General features: G+C 52.4%; 2 protein-coding genes across 3 annotated transcripts; one reads left to right on the forward strand and one right to left on the reverse strand.

The window, feature by feature from the left end:
• The first annotated feature begins 1045 nt into the window (after nt 1-1045).
• Nucleotides 1046-10826, forward strand: CACFD1 (calcium channel flower domain containing 1). Its single transcript, XM_031601813.2, has 5 exons — nt 1046-1448; nt 5440-5512; nt 5859-5984; nt 6069-6176; nt 6593-10826. Exons 1-5 carry the CDS (start codon nt 1325-1327, stop codon nt 6684-6686), a joined length of 525 nt encoding a protein of 174 aa, XP_031457673.1. The 5' UTR covers nt 1046-1324; the 3' UTR covers nt 6687-10826.
• A 113-nt stretch (nt 10827-10939) lies between these two features.
• SLC2A6 (solute carrier family 2 member 6) lies at nt 10940-15310 on the reverse strand. 2 transcript variants are annotated; one of them, XM_031601812.2, is made up of 11 exons: nt 15224-15310; nt 14933-15136; nt 14390-14552; nt 14102-14308; nt 13431-13530; nt 12994-13205; nt 12706-12858; nt 12442-12550; nt 12059-12232; nt 11653-11798; nt 10940-11567 (listed from the first exon to the last, which is right to left on the reverse strand). In XM_031601812.2, exons 1-11 carry the CDS (start codon nt 15304-15306, stop codon nt 11400-11402), a joined length of 1719 nt encoding a protein of 572 aa, XP_031457672.2. In that variant the 5' UTR covers nt 15307-15310; the 3' UTR covers nt 10940-11399. The 2 variants fall into 2 exon arrangements, with proteins under 2 accessions (XP_031457672.2, XP_089977282.1); XM_090121156.1 differs by lacking the exon at nt 15224-15310 and having other exon boundaries at nt 14390-14670; nt 14933-14948.
• Between the last annotated feature and the right edge of the window lie 1762 nt (nt 15311-17072).

Below are 17072 nucleotides of genomic sequence, written 5' to 3' on the forward strand. Positions count from 1 at the left end.
TACAGGCACTGGGCCTCTATTCCCTGCCTAACCAGAGACATAACAGTAACAGAAAAAAGTAAATCCTTTTGTTAATTCTTTTTTTTTTTTGTAACCTTTTAGCAGATGGGATCTGTCTTCCCTCTCTGCTCTGGATCCCAAACCTCATTACTATTTGTTGTTCCAGATCAACTATGCAGAGTTTCTGGTCTGCAGAGATGGGCTGTGATTACTGGCTGTGTGCTCCATGTTAATTTGCAAAATGTGCAGCTGTTGCCTTGATAATTTAAGAGAATTAATGCTGTCTCACTGTACCAGCTGTTTGGATACCAGCATGTTGCCAACTGGGACACCTCTGATATGCAAAGTCCTACTTCAGCTCCCAGTTTCTAGGACAAAAACCCAATTCCATTCAGATTAAGGGGAGTCATTCTCTCTTGCCTTGAGGGCACGATTTCTGTAACAATATTCACATTATATTCATGTTCATTCAAAAAATCATATTTCTCTTTGCTTGTAGCACACACATGGAGAACATCTTCTAGTGGTTAGAAAGCAGGAACCTGGAGCTGGCTTCTGCTACTGGCTTTACTGTGTGACATCAGACAAATCACTTCACTTTCTCCCAAAGCAAAAGCTCGATTCTCAGAGAGGTGAAAGGGGAGTGAGGATGGAGGGAAGAGCAGAGCACAGACTGCTGCGTGCTCACACTGGCCGTTCAGTTGAGGCAATGGTGCAACAGACACAGCTTTCAGAAATGAGGCACCTTCACCACCTCCCTCTGTGATGTGGGGAAAGGAGCTGCATTATCAGCCCAGACCAAACTTCCGTGCAGTGGTTTGCGTGTTCACAGCTTGCTCTGATGGCTGGGAGGAGATGCTGGGTCTCACTGCTGCTGCATTCCCATGCAGCCACCTGCCCTTGTCCCGCACAGAGCGGCCACCCCAAGCATTCCAGCTCGCAGCACGCTGTGCGTGCCGCCCAGGCTGCTGCTCCCAATGAATATGCACACGCGGGCTCTGCCCACTGGCTTTTTAATGAGTGTGACATCAAAGCCCTCCCTGCTGGAGGAGGGGACCCACAATGCAATAGGCAGGGAGACGTGGAGGCTGCTCCCACGGCCGCTGGCATCGCTGCCGCGGTCAAAAACCCTCTATTGTCAGCCCTGGGGGGCCCGGCCCTGTATGGGGGTGCGAGGAGAGGTCCAGCAGCAGCAGGGCTGGGTTAGGGGCCATCTCCTGGTCCTGCTGGAGGGGGGGGTGTCACCTAGAAGGGCATCCTGCGCTGCTGGGGCTCAGGTGGGGAGCGGGGTGCTGCCCTTTGACCCCCCAGCAGCAGTGGGGCCATGAGCTCTCAGGATGAGCAGTTCCAAGCAGCAGCCCCTGAGCCAGCATCTTCCTCCGCTGATGATGGCATGACCTGGTGGTACAGGTGGCTCTGCAGGATTGCCGGGGTCATCGGGGGCATGTGTAAGTATCCCCTCCTTACGGCCAGCAGTTCCCCATTGGCTCTGTTCATGCATGCAAAAGCCTAAGTCAGGGATCGTGCTGCTGGTCTTTGGGTTAGGTTTGTGCACGGGGAGGGTGGGCCCAGAAATAATAATTTGGGATTGCAGGTTTGTAGCTTTTCTACAGGTGTATTTTGCTGCGTGTCGGGCAGAAGGAAGAGCTGTGGGCATGTCTGAAGCAGGGTGATTTTAGTTTGTGTGTGAGTGATGTGCTTTGTACTTGCTGAACTTGCTGAACTTCGGCACCTGGGAGAAGGGCTGTCACTGGGGGGATCTGCAAATCCTCGAGTTTATTCTTGGATAAAAATCATCTCCCATCACTGGGAGTGATGGGAGCAGCAGCCAAACCCCGGTCCTGTGGGAGGGCTGTGGGCAGAGAAAGCAGACAACGATTTTACAGCGAGCACCAGGCTCTGTAGGGTCAGGTGCAGGGCTTGAACTGGGGCCACAGGATTTGATTCATCCTATTGGGCTCTCAGGTGTTTGCGTGTTCCTTCCACTTATTTTCTTTCCCTGCTCTGACTGTCAGAGCATATTTCCCGTTACTCCTGCTGTTTATCACAGGGGCCCTGGCTGTGTTTTTTGAAGGCAAATAACAAACTTGCTTTGCAGTGTTTGTTTTTTAAGGGGTTTAGTCTTGGATATGCAGAAGACAGGAGACAGTGCACAGCGAAGCGAATTGGCTGGCTGGGAATTACCTGGTGCTGATGAAAATTTTCCCAGGGAAAGAGTTTTTTGCACCTTTGCCAGGAATCAGCTGTGTTCTGTGAGGAGATTAATAGCTCTTAAAAGTAGGAGGGACTGTTATGACTGCTTAGTCTGATCTCCTGCAGAGCGCAGGATGGAGAACAACTTCTGCTTTGGGTCCATGACTTGAGTGTTAAAACAAGAGTGTCTTTCAGCCAGTACAGTCAGCCCAAATCTATTCCCTCTGCTGCAGTGTTTTGGCTGGTCCTGACCTCCTCTGTGCCTTGCCACCTGATGGAGCCAGGCCGTGGGGTTTGTTACCCAGCCCTCCATCTCCGCGCAGCCTCCTGTGGTCCTTTGTGGCTGGACACTGCTCTCACTGTGTTACGTCTGAGGTGCTGAAAGAGGCATGAAAAGATTTTGCAGGGCCACTCTTAAGAGGTGAAACACACTGGCCATGGACCCCGTGCCTGTGGTGGAGGCTCCTCCAGCCCCACACCTGTCATGGAAGCAGGAGGTTGGATGGGACACGTCAGAGGGCAGCTCCCAGAGCAGCAGCTTTGCCGTGGGCTGGGGTTGCAACCAGAATCTTATCACCCTTCACGTGGCCTTAATCCTCATGGGGTGAGGATGGGGGGTGAGGAGCCCAAGATGGTGGCTGTTGGCTCACCCCGTGTGCCAGAGCAGCTCAACCCTGGCTTAGCAGCAGCACAGCACTTTGAAATCAATTTTTTTCCCTTCTTCAGCTTCTTCAGCTTTCGAAGCAGCTGAGATATGCTTGGACGCAACCTTTTGTTCAAAACTATGCAGAACTCCTGGCTTGTTTTTTAAGAATTTTACATCTGTGGGTGTTTCAGGGCAAAGAAGCAGCCATCCACAGGGCTGCCAGTAGTTCAGGGCATCAGGAACCTCCACGAGGGCTGTCCAGAGCATGGCAGCTGTGGATATGGCTGCTGTTAGGAGCAGGAAAATGGATGCCATGGAAGAAGGCAATCCTGCAGTGCAGGCTGCAACAAGCTCCTTGTCCAGGTCACCTTGCTGGAGCTGGACAGCTGGGACAAGGAGCAGCTAACAGCTTGGTGAGGCTGCAGTTTGCCTTTTGTTTCTACGAAGGAACAGAACTCATTTATAAGGAGTTTGGGCAGCTGGATTGTGGCTGCTGCAGAGCTGGGTTGTTTCTTACAGAAAAATTCCCTGCAGAAAGGATGAGAAACTTTATTAGCAGTGGGAGGCAATGCTTGGTGCTTGCAAACACTGTGGCCCACAGGATTAAGTCAGAAAGGTGCAGGGACTGGAGCAGGAACAAGGCAAACATGGGATCTGCTGCTGGCTCCTGCACAGACTCACTGGGGACCTTGGCTGAGTCCCTTCTCCCCCTTCTGTTCCCGTTTGTATAAGGATGAGTGTCTGTGGCTTTTGTAAAATGCTCCAGGAGCAAAAATGGAGATGCATTGAAGACAGTGACCAGCTGCTTAGAATGAATAGAGTCTTTGTGGGGGGTATTCTTTTTTTTCTTTTTTTTCTTCCTTGTTTTAGCTCCCAGTTATTTGTTCTTCCCCAGGGCTTTCGGGATGGGACGCGGTTAAACAAATGGCAGGACTGTCTTCCATAGCTTATGTGCCATCGAGCATTATCTAAATGTTATGCCTCTTCTGAGCCTTTGTTTTACAAAAAGAAGTCACTGAGCTGGCAGCTCCGTCCCCTTTTGGCTATGGAGGCAGGAGCTGATACCGCCCAGCAGGACCAGGAAGTGCCAGGCTGCTGCAGGATGTGTTGTGCTGCAAAGGAGAGCCAAGGTCACCAAATCATTATCTCTGGCTGTTGGCAACCACCATGGAGTGCAGTGTTCCCGTGCTTACAGAGCTCTGACTCCTTCCCCTCTGGTTGGTGTTTGTGCTGACATAGGGGTTTGCTCGGCTTAGGCTTGCTGGGTCCATTGGCAAATGCAATGAGCTCTTAGCTGGGGCTCCTGCAAGGACCTTTAGTGCTCAGGGGTTGTTTTGGGGTGGTTGAGGACAAAATAGGGCTGATTGGCTCGATAAAAAAGAAATGACTAAGGATAAAAATCCTGAGCTCTCCTTCCATGAGCATCCGAGGGTTCGTTAGAAAACTCCACGTGTTGTTGCTGCTCCCTGCAGTGCTGCTCGCCTTCTTTTCCAACTCTCAAGCTGTTTGCATGTGTGACTCTGAGCAGATCATCCCAACCTCGTGCCTCAGTTTCCCAATTGCAGTGTGGGGACACTGACACTGTCCCTTTGTGACAGGAGGATGGAAGATACTGTTGGAGCATGGCTGGCTGTGTGTTCTCTGGCATTTCTGCTCTGTTAGAACCTTGCTCTTGCAGGACTCCCTGAGTTCTGTGGGATAGACCTAAGAATCCTTTAAAAAATAAGAGTTGTGTTGTTGGTTGTTGTTGTTTTGCAGAAAGAGGAGTCTGCTTGCTTGTGGGATGACCTCACACTGGTCCTGTCCTAGGCATGCAGCTCTGTTTCTCAGTATGGTCAATAAGGGAACCTTGAGGATTCAGCAGTGACTGCTTAGAAGAAATCTTGCAAACGTGTGCCAGGCATGTGAAGGTCAGAACCGCTCAGAGCAGCCTTGCACAGGGATTCTCTTAGCAAAACACGTGTGAACATGAACTACCTGCATCCAGGCTGCTCTCGTTCTCAGAGACACGCTGCTTGTTCTCTTCATTATTCAGCTCCACATCCCAGGACAGCTTAAAGGCTGTAAGATTTTAGCTGGTGTTCTGTGCTGTGCTGTTGTTTACTGGGGAATCAGGTTCCTGGGTGAGCAGCCATATCAAGTGCAGGGAACGCTCTGCAAGTTTAATGAGGCAGGAGGTAGGTGTGCGGATGCTGCTGGCTGGTTCCCCTCCTTGCATTACAAATTCAGGAGCACAGGAGCTATTTTGAGCCTTGCTTTAGTCAGCATCCTCTTCCATTTGAATAAGTGGAGACCCAGGCTTGGCTTTTTTTGGCCCATCTCTAGTAGTGATGCACAGAACTAGGAGTGTGTGGATGTGATGGGGTTCACCTCTCCTTTTCTGTTTTCAGTCCTAACACCTTGGTGCTGCAAGTCTTTTTTTTTTTCCTAAGTTTTTCCCTGCACTGCTCAGACGTGTGCCTGCAGGGTCCTCTTTCTTCATCCTGGGACAAAGCAGGAATTCCTTTGCACAGAAAACCCTATCTTGCAGAGGTGACAGCATGGCCTCACTGCACACTGGGTTGCTCTTTGTGTCATTGAAAGTCTCTGTTCTTTCCCAGCCTGTGCTGTTGCTGGTCTCTGGAACTGTGTTACCATCAACCCACTGAACATAGCAGCCGGTGTGTGGATGATGTAAGTGAAGTTTCTGTTCTTTGTTTCCACTGGGAGGGAGGTTCTGTCCATTGGGCTCTATGAAGTGAGGCACGGGGAGCTGGCGTGAAATGCTGCTGTCTGTGAATTGCTGAGTCTTGTTTGACTAACTGGGTGGAGATGGGTTTTTTTTTTATTCATAGCCCTCTTCCCCACCCCTTTTGTGGCTGGAACCTGGGATCGAGGTTTGGGAATTATCAAGAATGGGAGAGAATGAAGCAGGTTCCAGCCCTGCCACACGCTTCTGCCCACTCTGGAGCATCAGTGGGGCTGGGGGCTGGCTGACCGCACTCCGGGCAGCACTAACTCTCATGTGCTTTCCCTGGAGGCTCAACGCCTTCATCCTGTTCCTGTGTGAGGCTCCATTCTGCTGCCAGTTCATCGAGTTCGCCAACGCCGTGTCTGCGAGGGCAGATAAGCTGCGGGCCTGGCAGAAAGCTGCTTTCTACTGCGGGTGAGGATGCTGCCAGGGCTGGGCGTGCTGGGTGTGTGGGGTGCTGTGTCCCCATGCCACCTCAGGGCTGCCTCTCTCTTCCAGGATGGCCGTGTTCCCTGTCATGCTCAGCCTGACGCTCACCACGCTCTTTGGAAATGCCATTGCATTTGCGACTGGGGTGCTGTATGGCCTGTCAGCTCTTGGCAAGAAGTAAGAAAGATTTGCTTGCTTGGGGAGGGGACTTCCAGCCCTGCCCCATTTGCTGCTCCAGCTGTAAGAAAGGCTGTGCTTTCCTCTTGTATCAACCATGCTTTTGGGTGTGAATGCTGCTGCAGGGTATGTCCCTGCTGGCGTGCTTTCTCTTCAAACAAAACCGCATGAAAGAAGACTGGGGGTCTGCTGAACCTTTGAGCATTTCCTTTGGAGCTCAGTGTAGCTTGCCTTAGGAAAACCTTCATGTCCCAACCAGGGTGAGGCTGGGGAGGGCTAGCAAGTCTCATTTCATTCCTGTTGTCACTTGGTATTGAAAGGCCTTGGCGCAAGCTGGGAGACATTTGTACTGTGTGCTGCACAGATCTGATAGGTGCCTGGTGCTCATGTCACCCTGACATCCCTTCTCTCTGCAGGGGAGATGCCATTTCCTACGCTCGGATCCATCAGCAGCAGAAGCAAATGGATGAAGAGAAGCTCACGGGGTGCCTGGAGGGACAGGCTCTGTGAAGTGCATGAGCCCTGGTTGACCTTTTGGACCCTGAGATGGTGGTGAAGACTCGGAAACCCACTCTGCCCTCCCATCTGCCCACCCCCTCTCTGCCACTCCACGATTTCTCTGGACACTACAGCAACAACTGGAGCTCTCAGGGCTGGGGTGGGCTGTGCCCCCCTCACACACCAGCACTTGGACCTCAGTGCTTTGGCTGCTCCCTCCTCCTGCCTACTCAGAACCAAATATCTCATGGTCCTTCTCTTTCTTTCTTTCTTTCTTTCTTTCGGCAGAGATGCTGGCCCTTTGAGTGCTGCTGTATAAGCCTAAATACGTAGCCTTTCTCTGTTTTGATGCCCATCACATTTTGCTGGGGACTGTGTGTGGGCAGCACATTCTCTGAGGACTGCCCTTGGAGCTCCTTGGCTCCAGAGGTCTCATGCCCAGGGTGCTGCTGCACATGACATGTAATGCATCACACTCTGGTGTGGCTCATTCCGGGCATAAAACAAGAATGCAGTGTTTAGCAGTACCTGCTGATGCTTGCACTTGGTGTTTTTCATCATGCAGGTTTTAATATGGGTCCGGTTAGGTCGGACATTGGAGGCATCTCTGCACAGTAAAGGACTTCCAGCAAAAAAAAAAAACACGCATAAACACAGTGATGCCTCCAGAGGAGAGAAGCACAGTCTGCCCTTTCTCTGGATACAGCTTCAGGCAGATAATGCAATTTACTTGAATTATAAGCATTAATTATGTAGTCTTAATAAGGGTACTTCAGCTTCACTCTTTTATTGGGAAAGAAGAGAAGCAAAGCTGAAAAAGGATTGTGTTGCTTGAGGCAAACGGAGGCTGTTTGCAGGTGGGATGGTTGCTGATGTGCAAGTGAGTCCCCTCTGAGCCCAGACAGACACTGCTCTGTTCTCTCACTTCCTGTGTCTGCTCCTGCAGTCTGTTCTGAGCGTGAGACCTGCCCTTGGCTTCTGTCTGTACAGCCTTTCTCATTGGGCTCATGCTTTTTTGCATCAGTCCCGGGCTGGTTTTGTATGGGAAGGAGGCAAATCCTTGCTTTGCAAACAGGAAAATCCCATTTTTGTGGGGTGCTGCTTTGTTCCACGCACCATCAGCAGTGCTGCCTTTGGATTCTGTTTGCTTTGTTTGAGGCAGAATAGAACTGCTCATCGGGTCCAGGTCCCCCAGCTCTCATCACAGTTTCTTCTGGGGGATGGGAGGGGAGGGATTAATTTATTTGTTTTTACGTGATGGCCATCTGTTTTACTTAGGAAAAGGGAGAATAATTTATTTCTACTTATTTACGTATTTTGATGAGACTCATCAGAGTGCATCATCTCATTTCAGGGGTCTCTGGAAAGCGTGCTGTCCTTTGATCCCTTTGTCTGATTGCAGTGACAGGAGATGGCTCTCCTTGCTGGGCCTGGTGCTCAGTGGAAGTAGGCAGCAGCTCTGGCCCCATGCTTGCTGCCTGCTCACACCTCAGGATCCCCTTTGTGTTACTGGGGTGCTGGGGGGGCAGGGGGGTCACACTGCAGTTCGGGAAAACTGCTGCTGGAGGGCACTGGTGCATGTGGGCATTGCAGCAGGAGCAATGCTGTCCCTGGAGGCCAGGGGGTTAAGCTGTCAGCGAGTGCTCCTTGTTGGTTCTTTGCTGGAGTTCAAGGAGGTGTGAAGATTTGCACCAGGCAGGAATCTGGTGTGTGTTGATTTGCACGCACAGGGCCTTGCTGGGCAGCTGCTTTGTGCTAAGCCCTTTCCCCCCGGTCTCTGTGCTGTAGTTGCTCTGACACCAGCTTGTCTGGGGCACAGAACTGCCAGCCTAGATTAATAAGTTTTGCTGTTCCAGAGCCTCCCAGCTCTTGGCTGGTCCTTTGGCTGTGTGCAGTATGCGGGGTGTTGGCTTTCTGTCTGTGTGTGTGTGCAGGGACTGCAACCTGCCATGCTGCCTTTGCTATGAAGGCACTGCAGGGACCCCTGCTAGTGGCCAAGGCCTCTCTGCTCCTTGCATCCACGTGCAGCATCGTGGAGTGGTTGCAGAGCAGCACCCTGCCCCATGAGCAGAGCACCCACATTTGATTTCAGGGGGTTTTCAGTAGTTTAGTAGCATTTGGTAGAGGAACACTGCAGACAGAGGCAGCAGTATCAGGGTGAGCACATCTGCAGTGGGTGCTCCTGTTGGAACTGTTGCTGGCTGTGGTGCAGCAGAACACAAACTAGATGCTGCTCTTGCTGTGGCCACAGCCTGGTGGAGTCTGCATGCTGCACCCATGGCTTTCAGGAGTGGTAGAGTGTTAGTGGATGTTCTCTCCTCAATGTGGGTGAGAGATTTGTTTTTGTGGCAATAGGAAGACTTTTAGACTAGTAGTATCACAGTAGTTAATGTGCCCATTCACAGTGCATGGTGGTTATTAGTTGTGTTTAGAGGCACCAGCTTGGAGCTGTGCAAGAGTGGGAAGTGAAAAGCACCACTGTAGTGATCTGATAGGCTCAGCTCAGTCGGTGCATCTAAGGGGCATCCATGGATGAGGTTCTGCTTGCCAGGTCTCAGAGAGGCCTTTGAGGGGAGGATGGGACAGAATTTTTGTTACGTGAGACCTCAGGAGCAGGTGATACATTGACTGCAGTGAGTATGGAAAGACAGCTGGGTACTGGCAGTAAATGTGCACTCAGAAATGGGCTGTTACACCGTTCCTGTCTGAGCTGTGCACTTCTCTTACCAAGCACATTTATACAGCGTGCAACTGCTCCATTTGGTCACAAAAAGTGCTGCACTTGTGCATATGTGCTCCAGGTTCCCCAGGGGCTCTCCACTGGGCATGCAAAGAGCAGAACCTCTCGTTCTGCTGTATGCCCACACCTTGCTGCTCTACGCAGCAGCTGATTTTGTAAGAGCAAACTGATCCTCTGTGTGTGCAGTGAATAAAAAGACCATTCTACCTCTGGAAAGAGCCACTGTGATTTCTCACTCCAAATGCAGCAAAACCCCTCAGACTTTCTGTATGGAAGAAAGAAGGTCACTCAGCAAATACTTCTCCAACGAGGTTCTCTCAGGACCTGGAGAGTCCAACCTCGATTCATATTTGGGCATTTCCTCCTTTGGCCCTGGGAAGCTCAATTCATCTTTGTCATTTTTTCTTTTTCTTCAGGAAAAAACATCCACTGTCTGCAGGGAAAGGTTTCACTGAAGTAAGGATATCAAGACCTGGTCCATAGCCATGTGAGGAGGAGAATGCTGTAGGACAGGGCTGCCAGAGAGCCTGATCTGCTGAAGGTCAGTGGAAACCAGAGGCTCTTGAGATGTCAGGCCATACTTAGAAACAGTCATGCTCCAGCCAGGTCTGGACATCTTTCTGGAAAGATCTCAGCTGCAAAGGTTGAGTTTAATACTGAAAATTCTGTGTTTTGATTTTGGCCCATCTCTCTTCCTCTGTCCTTGGCTGCTTTAAATTAATCCTCTGATAAAGCACATCTTCTCTTAGGTGAGATGCACCTCCTGCTGCAGGGGATCTAAAAGTAGTTAGTAGTTCCTGAGATCTCAGTCACATACTCTGCACTGCCTCCTGATTCCTTGGCAGGAAGGGAGGATACAAGCTTATCCACAACTCTCAGCTTGCCCTGAGCATTTCAGCAGGCTGACAAGTGCTTGGGCAGATGATCTCTAGGCTCAGGGCACGTTGTTATGTCTTTCTGCCCCTCTGGGGAGAGCCAGGTCAGGCAATTCTCAGCAAGGCCAGTTGTTCCTTACAGCCATAACCACCTCTTGCACTGTGCTTTACTTAAAATAAGACCTTAACCACGCAGGACATCAGGAAAGGGGTAAGAGCAATTTGCTACTAACTATGCAGCTGAAATCTCAAAGTGATGGAGGTGGAGGCTCTACACACAGTTGTGATGGAGGCACATCCACCTTCCTTCTTTGTAAAACCCTGGGGAGGGAAGGACCTGCCCCACTACAAAGCATTGTCTGTACCAACTGTGTCTTTCCTGCAGGGAATCACTTGCACTACAGCTGAATGTCTGTCTGTTCCCAGTCTTTGTGCTTTGTCCTGAGTTTTCTTTGTGAACTGTGGTTGGTCTTGTTCATTAGGCTTCTAGTGTAACGTGTTTTTAGAGCAATAAAATGTGGCAGCTTTTTATACAAAGTATTGGGCTCTGCCTTTTTGAAGACTTCAAGCAGTGAGACTCACCTGGGAGGCAGCAGGATGCTGTGATCCCCCCTCACAGCCCTTATCTGCCTCTCCCATCCCACCTGCAGCTCTTCTCTGCAATTCAAAGCAACATCTTGTAGTTGGAGGCAAAACAGTTTTATTCTTGCAACTACATGCTGGGTGCTTGCCAGAACAGCAGCAGCTGTTAACTCTGTTCCAGCCAAAGCCTGGGGCTCTTGGGCTGCTTGGGTGGCTCTGTGTCCACAGCCACACCTTGTATTTTCCAGGACAACTTTACATCCAGCCTGGTGCTGGTTATGTGGTCCTATACCTCATGCTGCTGTGCTGCCTGGAGAGCCATACATAGTGCTGACTGACTTGGGATGAGAATATCTTCAAAGCTTCAGCTGGCAATTTCAACATCCAAAGCAATACAGTCATTGCTGCCTGTTGTCTCCCCTTTGTGGGGGAACACCATCTTTGCAAAGATCTCCAGGGTCCACCTCTATCAGCACAACGCTTTTCTTTCTAGCCCTTGAGCACATGGCCTGGTGCAGCCAGCAGCTCCTATCTCCTGAACGACCTCAAGAATGACTTCCGACCGGTCCTGAAGAAGGCTTCAATCTGTTCCAGGGATCTCCGTTTGGTTTCTGGAACGCAACAGCCTGTGAATAAAATATTCCCAGCGCAGATAACAGCAAAGAATAGGAACGGCACTTCGAGGCCAAAGGACTCCTGGAAAGTAGGACAGAAAGCAGACATGAGCTGGTGCAAGGGACTCCAAAGAAGAGATCCTGGGTGCCTCTAGGGCTGTACTCACCACAACCCCAAGGAAGAGCTGGGTCAGGGCAAAGGCTGTCAGCCAGCTCACGACGACACAGAGGCCGGATGCCACCCCACGGGCTTTCAGAGGGAGGATTTCTGACATCAGCAGCCAGGTGATGGGCCCCCAGCCCATGGCATAGCCTGCAGGGGACAAAGTCGTGAGGCTTCAGAGCCCATTAGATGAGCACAGCACAATCCCACCTTGATCAGTCCATCATTATTCCCCACCATACACACTCCACCCATCCTGAAAGTGACTTCAGATGCCCTCTTAGCCTGACAGGGAGGTCTATGTCCCTTCCAACTCCAAGCCCAGATCTCTTTCTTCCTTATCTTGTCCAAGAGGAGAAACATGCCCCCAGGCTCATACCCAGCCCTGGGCTCTTGCTCTGTGCACCTACCCATTATGAAGAACATGGCAGCCAGGAGGGGGATGAGGGTGATGTAGTGGATGGGCTCAGCAGGAGGGCTGGCAAGGCTCCCCAGGGTCCTGTTGGCGATGGTGCTGTTCTCAGAAGATGGCACAAAGTGGATGTAGAGCCCCATGGTCAGGTTGGAGGCCAACATGACTCCAGCTGTGGAGAGATGACACAGCACAGAAGGATGAAAGGGAGAGCAAACTGTGTGACAGTTCTGGATGTGATGCTCTGGAGCTGAGCTTCTGCCAAAGGAAAAACACCGTTCCACAGTCCTGCATGGTGGAAGTCTCCACTCCTGCACGTTTACAAAGCCAATGGAAATCCTTAGAGAAAAGATTCCCTTGCACACCCTGAGAGAGACATACCCGACACAAAGAGAAGGATCTTCCTCCCAGCTTTATCCATTGACACAGCAGCAATTGCCACTGAGAACAGCCGTACCAGGCCCACGAGAGCTGCATCGTACTCTGGTTTCTGCAACAGCAAAAGTGATGGGGAAGCTGAGATGGGAGACCTGCCAACCAGGTGCTTCAAAACAGGCTGCAGGGTCGGGATCTTGGATCTTGGATCTACATGGGACGTAGCAGACATGTCTGCTGACACGGCACTGGGCTGCACCAGGGGCTCACCAGGATGACAGCCATTTTCTTGAATATTGGCTGCAGGTACACGAGGACACAGGTGACACCAGAGAGCTGCTGCAGGAACCTCATCCCCACAGCAATCAGGATGGGCTTGTAGATGAAGGGATCCTTGATCTCAGCACAGGAAATCCGCTGGCTCTGGTGAGGGGATAAAGCCAGAAAGCTGATACATTAGCACAGCTTCAACACACAAAAAGCAGCTCAGGAGCTGCCCGAAGCAGGCTGGGTTTTTCCATTTTCCTATCTCATGCTGGAGGTGAGTCTGGTCCTCACCTGCTTCCTCACACTGTCCTTAATCTGCTCGTACTCCTGGGCATAATCTGTGTCCCTGCCCCTCAGCCAGCACAGCGAGCGCAGGGCCTCATCCTCCTTCCCCTGGGAGAGCAGGAAGCGGGGCGAGTTGGGCATGAAGCAGAGCAGGAGGATCATGGTGAGCACAGGCACTTCCCCTGCCACGGCCAGCCAGCGCCAGTCCAGGAGCAGCCCTGCAGGAGCCAGGTTGGTTGAGAGGAGAATCATAGAATCACTGAGGTTGCAAAAAACCTCTAAGATCATCAAGTCCAGACCCAACCCCCATCACAGCCACTAAATTTGTCCCCAGTTGCCACATCTCCATGGTTCTTGAATGCCTCCAGAGATGGTGACTTCACCACTTCCCTGTGCTAGTGAGGGAACGATCCTGCCTTCCCACTGCACACCCAGATACTTGCCCAGGGCATAGAGGATGAGGGAGCCCAGCACTGCCATGATCTGAGGACACGTGCCCAGCATGCCTCGCACCCCAGGGTGGGAGATCTCAGAGATGTAGACCTGGAGCAGGACAGCACACACTTAGCTGATCTACAGCACACAGCCAGAATGAACAGAACCTCCCTGCAGGCATCTCGCAGTCACACAGCTCAGCTGGGGAATCCCAAGCTGGAACACACATCCTTAGGGAGGGGGACACAGAGGGGCTGTTTCTGGCAGTGGGACAGGGAAGCCCTGCAGCACCCATCCCTGCCCCAGTGTGGGAGGAGTGCTCAGACTCCAGTGACTGGAAAGGCACAGCCGAGAGTTGCTCAATCTTTGCCTTCCTCTCTGTATGTGACATGAGGTCAAAGTCTGGTAAAAAAGGGAGGAAACAACTCTGTGGAGGAACAGAGCAAGGAACAAGCACCTGCCTGCCTTCCACTTTTTGTGGTCCAGAAAAGCCCAGCAGGATGAGGACAGATGTGCTGCAAGACCACTACCCTGGGGCATCCTCCCCAACCCCTCTAGCACCCCCGTCCCCTACGGCACAGCCACAGCCCTGAAACTCTGCTGATGCCTCCGAAGCAGAATGAGATCCCAAGCTCAGCTCCACCTCGCCTCCCATCACACAAACTCTTAGGACACATACCGGGATGGAAGCAGCCGTCACACCACCAGCATAGCCTGTAAGTACGCGGCCCAGCAGCAGCATCTCGATGCCCTGAGCACTGGCCATCAGTGCATATCCCACGGCGGAGGGCACAGCTGAGAACATGATGCTGAGCTTGCGGCCCATGTGGTCATTGAGGAGCATGGCGCTGAGCCCCCCTGCTGCCGCCCCCAGCATGAACACAGACTGCAGGGAGACACAGAGGGGCTTTGGTGGAGCCTGGCTCTATCTGTATCTCCCCCCAGTGGAGACGGTCCCGCACCTCACCCCAAACCAGGATGCTCTGTAGCGGTCCAGCCTCAGCGCAGGGTTGGGGTGAGCCTCCAGGGCAGGGATCACAGGTGAGGGGTAAACCAGGGCGAAGCCAAAGCTGAAATTCCCCAGCACGGCAGAAAACACTGCCATGTAGAGCCGCTTGTTGTTGAGGCTCCTGGAGGTGGGCAGAGCAAGAAGGATGTGTTGGACACCTCTATGGCACTCGATGAAAACTCCAGCTCACTCTTTTGCAGCTTTCCCCCATGGATGCATTTCAGTCGAGCCATCTGGTTCTCAGCCAGTTCAACAAACAGAAAAGCAGAAGCTGGAAGCGGGCAGCACCGCGGCCCCAGAGAGCTCCCTGCCACCACCCCACAGCAGCACCCTGTGCCCCACATTCCCATGGCTCTCCCAGACAGATCCCAGCACCGTGAGCCTCGCACATGATGAGCTCCCTCTCACCACAACCACAGGGTCACAGCCCACCTTCAGCTCCCAAATCCCAGATTGAGGTTCATGGTCACCCCACATCCAGCCCCACAGCCGGGCACTTACTGCAGGTACTCCTTGGTCAGCCCCCTTCTGATGCTCTCAGGGAAGGTGTGGTATGAGGAGCTTGACCTCCTCACCAGCGGCTCCCGCACGCTTGGCTCCATGGCGGTGGCCACGCAGCTGGTGCCTGTCGTGGTGTGCTCAGTGCCTGCTGTGGTGAAGGCACTGCTGTGCTCAGAGCCGGATGCTCGAGGAGGTTTCAGGGGCCTGAGAGGAAGAAGCAACTGAAAGCGAAAGGGGAGAGGCCACCCAGTGTTGCTTAATCAGGAAAATCTGTGTCTCGTGAGCTCATACCCAGATAAATTTTGGAGTGGGAACTGGGCTGGGGTAGAGAGGCAGATTGGGGTGATGGTGCTCTGCATGCCTTCACCATGCATCTGGCAGTGTCCCTCCTGGGCAGGAAAAAGACACCAAAACTGAGCATTTATGGGCTGATCCCTGCAGGAACTGTTCACCCGAAAGTCCCTTTGCTGAGGTCATGGCACTCCCCTTGAGGAACCGGCAACAGCTGAGGGTTGCTTCTTTTTGCTGGTGTGATTTACATCCATTGGAGCTGCCCTTGGAAGGTTTTACAATATATAACAGAAGGACCAAAAACAGATGGAGGTGAACCCAGGGGATGTGTGAGAGCAGCTGAGGCAATGATGAGTGCTGATGGGGATGGAGCAGGGAGGGCAGCTCTGGCACATTGGGAGCAGCTGCTGGGGGCTGGCAGTGCCCCCCTGCCCTGAGACCTGCAGCAGCACAGCGCTGGAGTAGCCATGGTTCCGAGGGCTGCGTGGTCCAGGCTCACTCTGTAGGAGAGAGGGGTGAGTATTGGCTTTCTGCAGTGGTTTCTACACCCTAAGTCCACATGGGAGCTCTAGTGGTGGTTCAGGAGCTTGCTGCCTCAGCTCAGAGCGTTTTCCCTCCCTGCTCTCTGCTTCCCATTCTCCAACAACCAAGCTTTGCATTTAGTGCCTGATCAATGCTGGGGATTCACAGCTGACTCAGCCACTCGAGACTGTGAATTCCCTGCAGCAAGAAAGGTCATATAGAGGAGGTGGGGGTACTGAGACAGTAGGACAGCTCATCCCAAAATTTCCAGGGCTGTGTTGGTCTTCACAGGGCTGCCACAGTGGTTTCCACTGAGCGTGGGATGCTGTCAGCTGCAGCTGACCTGGGCCTGCTCCCCTCCGTTTGCAAACACTGTCAGTCATTGCTGTTGCATGCATGGTGGTAATGCTCTGTGCAAGGCTGTGGTCCTTCACAGGACTGTGGGGGTTAGGAAGTGCTGCTGGTTGCACCATGCAGACTGTGGCAAATCTGCAAGTGCTGCTTTCATGTGCTAACTTAATGACCAGGTTTCCCCCCACACAGCCCTGTTTGTGCTCTCTGCTGTTTGGAGCTCTCAGAGCTACGCAGTGTAATGAGGCTGGCAGTGATGGGATGGGGTTGGGACCCCCTCAGGCTTGGGGGTGCAAGGCACCTCCTGGCCAGGTGGCTGCTGCTTGTGGTTACTGCAGAGCTCGTTTAGGATGTGGTGTCTGTCCTAAGCCTGAACCACTTGGACAGAGGAAAGAGAGGAATGCTCAAGCCAACCTCCTCTCTTCTATCTGGGGCAAAAAAAAAGCACGTTGGAGAGGAGCCCTGAAGCAGTCGGATCTCTGAAAGGCGAAGTGCTATCCAGTTGCTGTGCAGATTTGTCAACTGCTTCAAGCAGGAAATTACTTCGTGTCTTGAAAACCCTCCAAGCACCTGTAACGCTGCGAGCACGGGGGAGCTGCTGTCTGCTGGCCTGGACTCGGCGAACCGGGGCTGAGCTGCTGGGCAGGGCCTGTCCCTCAGTGTCCTTGGAGATGGGGGTCCCTTGGTGATGTGTTAGGAGTCCTGAGTTCGTGTTTGGTTGAGCAATGCATGCAGCATTGATTGCATCTCTGTGACCCTCCCTGCATTTCTATAGGTCCTACCAAAGCGCAACAAGGATGAAAGAAGGTGCTGATGGGTTCTGTGTTTGGCCATGGCATGGGGAGGGGGGGCTCCAAGTCCTCAAGGGTGGCATGGAGAGGGATGAGGGGTCCGTGCTGTGCCAGCAGTGCCAGGGTTGTGTGAAGGGTGATCTGGTGCTGCTGAGAGCTGCTGGCTGCTCGGCTGCAGCGATGCA

This window comes from Phasianus colchicus, chromosome 19, assembly GCF_987193195.1.
Source record: "Phasianus colchicus chromosome 19, bPhaCol1.hap1.1, whole genome shotgun sequence".
Taxonomy (NCBI): Eukaryota; Metazoa; Chordata; class Aves; order Galliformes; family Phasianidae; genus Phasianus; species Phasianus colchicus.